General features: G+C 39.1%; 1 protein-coding gene across 1 annotated transcript; it reads left to right on the top strand.

Moving 5' to 3' along the window:
* The first annotated feature begins 3,187 nt into the window (after positions 1 to 3,187).
* Positions 3,188 to 10,242, top strand: LOC140927857 (uncharacterized). Its single transcript, XM_073377545.1, has 9 exons — positions 3,188 to 3,417; positions 4,363 to 4,678; positions 4,933 to 4,996; positions 5,103 to 5,144; positions 5,507 to 5,560; positions 7,046 to 7,498; positions 8,025 to 8,096; positions 8,538 to 8,660; positions 8,935 to 10,242. The coding sequence occupies exons 2-9, from the start codon at positions 4,380 to 4,382 to the stop codon at positions 9,043 to 9,045; spliced, it is 1,218 nt and encodes a 405-aa protein (XP_073233646.1). The 5' UTR covers positions 3,188 to 3,417; positions 4,363 to 4,379; the 3' UTR covers positions 9,046 to 10,242.
* Positions 10,243 to 10,499: the final 257 nt, after the last annotated feature.

Below are 10,499 nucleotides of genomic sequence, written 5' to 3'. Positions count from 1 at the left end.
CTTTAAACCAACTGTTTGAAAATGCTACATAAATGACATTTTTTCCCTATGGGACATAAGTAAACCAGACGTGGTAGATTTCTTCAAATTGAAGGAGCAAGTAAACTTACTTCATCCTACTGCTCTACAGGCTATGAAATTTACGGCCGAAATATCTGACACTGAGACAATCTTTTTAGACCCGGTTGTATACCAAGGCACAACATTCAACGAAAAATAAGAAAAAGCTATCATTGACGTAAAGACGCATTTTAAACGGAAACCTTCCAGTATATACATTTTCACAACTTACCACCCACCAATTGTTAAAATGGATTTGACAAACAAGGAGCCTTGAGAATCCTACGAACAAACTCCTCTGAGGAAGTATTTCAGATTTCAAAAAGCGGTTGATCGGACACCATTTTGAAAGAAAAATTGCTATTAGAAGTAAAACTCACAGAAGGAAAGCAGCGCCCCTAAAACGAGACAACAAGGAAGAAAAAGAAATATTGCCTTTCGTGACACAATACAAGCCCTTAGTGTCTATTATAAAAGAAGCTTTAATGAAAAAGTATAATCTCATACAAAACCAACCACTACCTTGCCAACTTAACCCTTGGACGTACACGCAAAATCATACCCCTCGCCATGGTATAAGAGGATGGTAGATGAACCCCTCCCCAGAGTTTTTGATTATGTTGCAGTATTTCGAAGCGATTTTGCCTTCACTGAAAAGCCTTTGATCCTCTTAACAAGATGAGATATATTTTATGAATGGTGGCGCTGCTGGAGGCCTTTTACGTCACCAACAATGGTCGCAATCTTTGCCACCATCTTGGATTTTACCAAGAATTAGAAATCAGGTTAAAACAGCGAGAAATGGTAATTGCTTGGCATGAGTAATAACACATAAATAAGCACTTTGCATGATTTTAGCTACAAGATTTTTCTTTTATTGTTGAAAAAAGTTGAAAAAAAGAAACATACTTTTTCACTCAAAATGGCTTGACCACCTGCTACTTATTACGTCATACCTCGTACCTTACCTTTTCACTAAGAATAATTTAAGTATCCAAAAGGCTGGAGTCCATTAATTAATTAATTACTTTTTACTGTGCCCTGTAATCGACAGGAAAACCAAGTTCGCATTTACAATAAACGGCTTGGTGATTTTATCAGAACTTATGATATTCATTTGGCAAACAATGATGAAATAAAGGATCATGATGCATAAACAAACAAGAGTTAATGAAGTTCAAGTGCAATCAAATAATGCATTCTTACAAGTTTTACTCTTTCCTTAGGGATCAAAGTCTTGAAACTGGGTGAAATACATAAAAAATATTAATAATTAACAAGCGTTTTTACTTATTAACTGAGATTTTCCGACAACCGACAAAAATCCAAAAGTTTAACCGACTACAGACAAAGATCGAAAATTTTAACCGACTACCGACAAAGTAACTGAATTTTAACCGACAACCGACAAGTGGACCCCCCCATTCAGACCCTCTTATGGGATAAAGGACCACAAGGGAATCCTACAGTTCTTTACGAGATTGAGGTCTTTAAAGTCGTACGAGAAATAATTTGAAACTATCAGTGCGCAATTGCAATATGCAAAACGAAGCCCAGTTAGAATGACTTACTAATAGAGTGTTACTATTTGAAATTTTATTATGATGACACCGCCACAACGGTGGACATACTTGCCAAAAATCATCCTGACGACAGGCATAAATCTAGGGAACCACAGGGAACGCTGTAGTGTGCTGCTCGCCTGGGTGCTCGAAACAATAATTATATGAATAGGAAATAAGACATGAAAGGAAACACTCCCGATAACTCGAACCTTCAAGGGAAATCGAAACGAAAGTTCGAGTTATCGGGAGCTCGAAGCAAATAGCCGGAAGTGAGGGAAAAACCAGTCTTTACTGTACAGAGAACATTTTAATCACATTTAATTGCAGAAATGTTAAGTGAAATTGAAAGATGCTTCTAGATTATAAATCAGATTGGAACGTAAAAAACATAGCCTCAGTGAACAGAGCATGCGTTTTACTGTTTTGAGTAGTAAAGCTGTTTCACGTTAGATTTGTGACAAACAACATCAGCCTCCACTAGTAAACTATTAATACATACAACACTCCATGGGAAATTCAAAATCAACGTTTCGGACGACAGTACACTGTTTTTTTTATCCCGACTTTTTAAGCGCTCGAAATATGGTTTGAGTTATCGAGGGTAAATTTATATGGAAATGATCTGAGGGGAAACAAAACTTACTTCGAGTTAGCGGGAGTTTCGAGTTATTAGACTGGGCGTCCCTCAGGATGGTCACGCGAGCAAGGAAATCGAGCAAAGCGAGCGGGAAAAAAAAACGAGAAGCCGAGGGGGAAGCTGGGGAGAAGGCGGAAAAGGCCTCTCTCCAGTTTCCCTCTCGGTCATTTCGCTCTCTCCAGTCCTGCAGAACTTAGTACTCGACTGACTGAAGAGGGACTGCTCGCAGTCTATCGAGTTATCGAGGGTCCGACGAGGGTAAAATTACAGTAAATGCACGAAGGAAGTCCAAGGATAACCGATTTTGGTTCGAGTTATCGGGAGTCAGCTGTACTATAAGTAGTGGAATTGGTATAAAAACCTCATTTGAGACAAGAGTAATGTCATGAAAACCGTACCGTGTTCAGCAGCACGTCCCGATCAGAGCAAATAAGGGAGTATCCGCCCCGCCCGGGATGGAAGCTGACTAACACTGCTCTGACAGCTATCAAGGTTACCACAGACGCTCCATGGAGAGTCCCCAGTGATGTTTTCTAATACAGTCATTCTGACCCAAATTTCCGCTCAATCCCGTAGTCCCGATGATTGTTTTGGCAACCCTCATCCCTTGCATACTATCAATTCCGAGTCCCGCCTCAAGTTTACTTTTAAATCCCGAATCAAGGCGTTCAAATAAAGAGAATCCCGAAACCTACTCGGGAGCCTCATCATGAGTAGGTGAAATTAGCATATATTTGATCAGTGCTAACATCCGGTTACTAATATGGGTATTACTCCGGGTGAAAACCCTCTCAATGCTTGATAGGTCATGCGTTCATAAGGAAATGTCGAATTGGCTGAGCTCCAGAACAGAGTACTCTTGTCTTGATGTACGAAGCTTGTGTGTCGTTAGCATTTTCCCTTTATCAAATGCTCCCTATTCGTCTAAGTTTCAAGAGGAACAGTGAGTGTTAGTGTAAAGGAGCTTTGACGCTGGGAAGTGAACTTGAATATACCTCTTCCTTGTTTGACTGCTGTAGTCGGTATCGTTTGGAGGTGGCACATCCTGCCGTTTTTCAGTCACTTAAGAGATTCCTACCTGAACTTCACTTATCAAACTATACATGCATTTTGACTGAGGCCATATCTACTGCAGCTCAAACTCTGGAATATCGGGTAAGTATACTTTTTTCCTATTTTTTTAAGTGTATTATTGCAGGTCGATGTAATGATTCCTTATTTCCGGGTCGGTACATAAGTAAGTAAACATTTTATTCCACACATCGAGCTGTAAGAATTCACGGTTCTTTGCATGATTTGCGTCTTTATTTATCCCTCTTCAACCGTCAGGAAAACCGCTTCAAACCTAGAGTTGGATATAACTGGCTGTACCTATACCGCTATTTTAATAAGTTATGTCACGCTTAATAATTTTACTCACAAAGGGTATTTTAAACAACTAGCTACAAAAAATAAAGTTCACCGGCCAGTGTCGAAGAGTCGCAAGTTTAAGACAAACTTAGGGTCTACATATAGAACTGAATTCGAGAGAACTTGACGCAATTACATCAATTCTACCGTGAGACAAAAATAGTATAAATTGCACAATATACGGAAATTTCTTTGCATGACTCTCTGTTCCATTGATACTATTTTCTTTTACATATTAACATATTTTTAAATGACGTCACATCCCGAAGCGTCATTGTTCCGGTCAAAGCTTCTCAGTGTCAGCGGTCCCCCAGGGAGGGGAAACTACCATCAGCAGCCTAACCGAAAGATAAACAATTACGACACTGTTACGAGGCTTGTCGATTGTTCACGAACACTATTTATGAAGGAAATCAATAATTGTGTTCGTTTTTTTCACAATCATTGAATTAAGCTGAGTATCATATGAAAGGTCATGAAAGAATTTCGCAGAAAATAAAGTTTATTAAGATAGCTTTGTAAATTATTCCGATGATCCGCTAGCCGGTATAGTTAACTAGGAAAAAAGATGGAACTTAAGTGTAGCCCTGTAACCGAGATTGTAGCTAACAGTAGCGGACTGACACTTTGAGAGCCTGTGCAGAAGTCATGCGGAAAATCTAATGTGGGCTGCTATTACTGTTACTACAGAGCTACCCTCTATCAAAATGGGCCTGGATCCAAATCATCAGATGACTGAGCGCGAAATACATGACTATCACATACCTGAAGGCGTCGGGGTCCATTGGAAGGATCTTGCACGAGCCCTAAATTTTTTAGAACAAGTTATTAAGACGATCAAGGAAGAAAATGGCAACAATCCCAAGGAGTGCTGCACGGACCTTATGGTTCGATGGCTGGGTCGGGAAGGAAGGGATGCAACAGCTGGAATATTGGCTGACTCTTTAAGACGTATAGGACTCAAAAATGTGTCCGACAGATTGATTTGCCCCAGCAGAGATTCCGTGGTGAGTAGATATAATGGGGACTTTATTTTGGTCCAGTGTTTTGTGTAGTTTACACCAATAGTTCTCGCTGCTATTTGTTCAAAAGTTGGGTATAGCATTACTATATATATTTTGAATCAAGATAATTTTTTGCACCGGTTTCATTCTGCGATTCTGCATTTTTCAACTACAGATGCCGGCTGTAAACGCGCAAAATGTTCCATCGGAGTTCTTCTTTGTAAAAGGCCTTTGTTAAGAATATACGCATTTCTTTTCAGATCAACGGATTCGAGGAGTTTCGTGAGATGAAAGTTCAATTATCCAGCTTGGAAGCAAAGGTATTGAAAAAACAAACGACAAAACAGTGCTCTTGCCTGTAAACTATACATGACCATTTGGAGAAGATGGTGATTTTAATGCATTTCTTTTTTGCTTCGTAAACAGGTTACTAAGATGAGTGCCAAAATTAAGAAATTAGAAGAAGAGGTAAGCTATAAATATTCATTAGCCTAAGGGATTTATAGGCTTCTCAAATAGAATACTCACGTGCGACGTATACATCACTTCCCTTCAGTCTCCAATTAAAGGCTTTGGTTATCAATAAAGACAGAATGAAATACATAAAAACAACATGCATTTTAACTGATTGACTTTACACGGTGCTCCTTAATATTTAGAACAATATATACTAATAATCACCCCATATCAAAAGCTTAAGGGCTGTAAAAGGTTCATAAATAACATAGCGCAAGTGTCATGTTAAACGAAAAAAGGCCTTAATAAAAAGAAGCAAGTTCAAAACATTTTGACATTCATTTTACAGTTTGAAAATATCATTTTGCCTACAGAACCAGGAACTGCGTGCTAGACTAGGATTGGAAGCCGCAGGGGACTATGAGCAGGTATATAAGAGCCTCTTCAGATGGGCCCGGTTTCCGAGATCTCGCCTTACCTCTTAATCCTTTGTAAAATTTTCGATGTGTTTATATGAGGGGGCGGACTGGCTCAGTTCCTGAGATCTTGGTTTTTCCAACCGAGATCTTTGTAAGCGGGCTGGAAATTTTGCCATATGAACACTTCAGCCCAGTTACCGGATGAAAGCGGGATGAATTCTTCAAATGAATTCTGCGTCGTCTTGCTTTGCCCGCGGTATTTTCCACATCATAAGCCTCCCATTTGACAAGGGTGATACAGCTATAAGAGCTGCCAAAGCTATAATAGGCGCGAAAGTTTTCGAATTTCGCGCCACAACTCGTCTTCAGCCTTTTCTCATCTCGGAACCGGGCTGAAATTTCTCATATGAACCCAAGGCAAAATTGGTCCCAGTAAGTGGGACAGCCCGGTCATGATCAACCGGGCTCAAGTGAAGAGGCCCTAAGTAAACCACGTGTTTAGTCTTTTGGGCCGGAGATGTTCGATCAAGAGTTACTTCATCTCCCAGGTTTACTGTAAACGGAACCTATGTGCAATACAATACGATACAATGTAATACTTTATTGAATCTCCCCAGAGGCGTTTTTCAGTGATAATTTGCAATAATCATTAACAAATAAAAGTTAAAAACTGTATATAAATAAATATTAAAAAGGGGAATTAATTTAAGTAATTTAAAACTAGCTAAAACTGGTGACAGCGGGACAGTATAGTAAGAAACCAATCAGGATCTGCGTTAATTTCTTTTGAACATCTCAACCTCAAATTCCATATACAAAATAATGGAAGTTCTCATAACCCATTACAAAGAAATTCACGCCTTTGATCATGAAATTTCCTATGAAGCGATTTACAGTAAGACCCACTCAAGTATTGAGATCATGCAATCTAAACAGAATGTACGAATGCACCCAGGAGCCCAAGCAACTCCCATAGACTCCTGTATGGGCCTTTTGACCAATCTGTTAATTTTTAGAACGACTTTGGCGACTTTAGAATATCTTTTAATTGTCACCAAAACCTACAGTCCTCAAAGTGGTATTTAAGACCTTTTGGTGAGGTTTAGATTTTCCTTTTCATTTCAGTCCTTCTCCTTCGAATGTGCTCATGGACATAGCAAAGCTACTATTTTCACGGGAAAAGGTGCTCTAGGATGTATCTAAAATTATCGATCCATGACACTGTCTAACATGGGATCGGGAGTCCCCCTAAGGGAGCGTGTCATAACCCATGACCGATGATGATGATGGTGATTCATATACGATTTTGTGGAACATAGTCTTATTGGTATACTATGTGAGAAACGGAAGATGAGCTTTTCTATCATCATTTTCCCGTTGGTTAACTAGTCCTCCCTTAAAAGGCCAAAGTTCGCACCTTTCTTATGTCAATTAACCTTAGTTTGCACCACTGTTATTCCATGTATTTTTTTTTTCTATTTATGGCCTTTGCAGGATGTGGTATACGTAGAAGAACCTGATCAAACTGCTCGAGAGCGTCCAATCAGTGATAAGTTAAAAGATGTAAACGATCAGCTTAAGACTTACGTGATAGCACCTTTGGAAGTGTCAGAGGTCAAACAAGATCAGCTAAATACACCAGTCAAAATAGATCTGCTAACAAATATTTCCAGGCGTTTACAGGAGCTTTATAGCAAGATGCAAGCTTTGGTTGGGGAGGCTTGTCAATGCAGCGAAGACCTGAAGAGAGACTACTATGATCTCGCCAATAATGGGCTCATAGCAGCACACAATGACGTGATACACAGAGTAGATGATCTTAAATCTTTGCAAGAGAAAATGACGGAGGAAGAAAAACGGAATTTTCAAAAGCTACAAACTTATCAGGGTAACCGGCAAAGACAGGTCGAGATGCTAGATAACCTGTGGAGAACTCTCTTCAAATTCGTAAGTCACTCTGGTTTTGTTTGCCAGTCTACAGAACGAAGTCGAATTCAAAACTAAAGTGAGCCAAAGGGCTGTTATTAAGAATCAAGACTTTGGTCCTGTAAGCACATTTATTCGCTGTGTTAATTAAGTCCCTGGATAAATCATCCAAATTTTTTCAAGAAACAGCGAAGGCAGTCAGTCTTGTTCACGAAATCATGAGATCACCTTAGGTCAAACCTTACTCTAGTAGAGATTTATATAAATTCGGAGCGCAGACGTAGATTAAAAAACTCATTTCCAGAGCTTGGTTTTATTTTTCGGTGCCAAGTTTGGGCTCACAAGGCAAAAACAGGTGTTGGCGACGCTGATATGAATAAGAGGTGAAAAGCTGTCTTATATTCATCCTCTGATGTAGTGTTAAAAGTAATGCAGAGTCCAAGGCCGAGCTTAGTCAATTTCCTCGGTCGACCCAAGCATTTACCTGGAATGGGATGTCAGCCATCAACTGTTAACCACAAATTAACTTTTTTTTCATGATTTGCAGCCCGAACCCCTCCCTAAGGCTCCAGTGTCTCAACCGCATGCCGCGAGTGAGAAGCCACGCGACAGTAAAAAAGTAAGTAACTATACTCTATTTTGTTATCAATTTTTCACCAAAGGTGCCAAATGAAAAGAACTAGCAGCTCCTTTTTAAGAGGTTTGTCATCTCCAGAATATTTTTACTGTTTATTGTGAAGGGTGGTCTGTTTAATCTTACAAGTGAAAGTTTTGTTGTTAAATTTAATGGAAAATGCTTTCGAGTAAAGCCCCGTTTTCCTGGAAAGAGGTTCGCCCTCCCAGCCATTACTCCCCAACGGTATAGATCCTGCTGTATAGATTATATCTTTTTTTTTATCGTGGATTATTTCTGTCTTTTACCGAACCTCTTCAGTATTGGTTAAGTTGCTAAATGCCGTTCATTTGAAAACTGAATTTCTCTGACACAAATACAACCCTGTGATTGCAGTGTGATAATAGACTAATAAAACAGAATTTTAATTTCATTGGTTATGCGTAGAAGCTTTCAAGACATTCAGACCCAGGAGTAAGGCCAAAACAACTGAAATCAGGCGGAGACGTCGCAAGTGCTGAAAGACCCCCACCTGGCAAAGACGAAAAAGCAGATGAAGTGTGCTTAAATGTAGGTATCACAAATTCGCACATAGCTAGTATTTCATTTGCCTTTTACTTGTTATGGGTAATTAAATTCAGCGTCGTGACCAAAATTAAACTTGTTGACGAACTAAACCGCGTGCGATTACCCTGATCCAGTCACCATCCATCCAACCCCTGACACTTGGACGGTAGATATTCTCTTTGGCTAATGAACTGTTCGAGAGCCACGTTATTTGTAAGAACTTCGTGAAACTAAAAAACCTTGGTTGTTACTTACGGGAGGCGTCTTTATCTTGCAGTTCACGCAACAGAAGTCAGCAATTGGATCAATGAAAAGCCTTTTTAAAAAGAAGGACAATGATGAAAAACAATGTTCTGTTGTTTCGTACACTCCGAGAAGGGATTCCTAATTGCCGTAAAGATCAGCGCAGGAATAACTGTCACAGAAAAAAATTGTGTCGTGCAAAATGAAAAAAGCTAAAGAGGCAATTTCAAAAAGAAATCTGCGAATACGTATACAGCAGGCAATCATTGCTCTCAGCCGACAAGAGCTAATTTTTTACCAGGGGTATAGAAGATTATCTTGGTAGTATAGTATAGTATGACATGACATCGCATGGTACGGCATTATTTAGGAAATTATGGTGTAGAGCATAGCATAGCATAGCATAGCTTAACACAGTAGCACATACAGTGTAGTGTGGTGTAGTGTAATTTAGTGTAGTATAGTGTAGTGAAGTGTATAGTCTGTTGCAGGCTCTCAGATTGAAGAGTGAGCGTAAGTGAAAGGCAGGCGAAAATATGAGCTTGGGAGAAGGGGTCTGCCCCATTTTATTTTCGTGTTCGTGCTTTAGTCAATTTAGCGGTCTCGACTCTCTCGGAGCCTGGAACGGTCTATGTAGTGTACAGCTTAGTGTAGTGTAGTGTAGTCAATAGTTCAGTTTCGGTAGTATATGGTATAGAATTTGTTAAACAAATTTTTCAGCACGCGTGTGTCTCTCTGGGTCCGCTGTGCCTATATATGTATCCCGCTTATTTTGATACAAGCTGACTGAATGTTGAGCTTTAGTGCGCCATGCCACATAACCAGAAATCAAAGCCAGTCGGCATGTATCCTGTTCCATGCCCAGAAAAACTCATGCAACCCCAGCTAATGATATTAATATTCCGAGATTAATTTTTTTACTTCGATTTGAAGAGGTGATACCAGGTTTTACAAAAGTTTACATGGTATGGCATAACAAATCCTACGGAAAAAGTCAGTTCCTAGCACTTCAATTTTTACTGCTATTTTTCAAAGTTATATTTTTATATTTATTTCGCTTTGCAGCAAGCAGAATGTTCTTGTTTCATTGTTTTAATTAGAAAACACATATTTGTACTTATTTTTGGTTAAACATGTCCCAAACTTGGAAATAACTGACTGCAATGGAAGAGAGAATGGTAAATTCTTTTGCAGGACAATGGGCGAGAATTGAAGAACTGTAACCTATATACAATGATAATATAGTTATGTATATATTCATATTATGTATATATTCAGGACTATGGGTGCCTGATCTAGGATAGAGATTAAATCTCAATAAGACATCTGGCACTTGATTCTATTTATTCGGCATTGCTGGCCTTTAACCCTTTAAGGGCCCAATAGTGACCAAGATCACTATTGGGACACTGTTAAGAGATATGTTATGAGAATGAACAAAATGATCACCCAAGAGAAAATGCCTTGATCTATTATCAAATTCTCTCAACTAATTTTTAAAGGAAATGTATGGAGATCAGTTTGGAGAATTTTTATGTTGATACTGGGGCTTTTAAAGAACGTAAATTGATAAATGAGTAGTCAGTAACGCGGTTTGGT

This window comes from Porites lutea, chromosome 2, assembly GCF_958299795.1.
Source record: "Porites lutea chromosome 2, jaPorLute2.1, whole genome shotgun sequence".
NCBI lineage: Eukaryota > Metazoa > Cnidaria > Anthozoa > Scleractinia > Poritidae > Porites > Porites lutea.
Note: the sequence above shows the minus strand (reverse complement) of the source record. Positions and strands in the feature narration are given on the sequence as shown.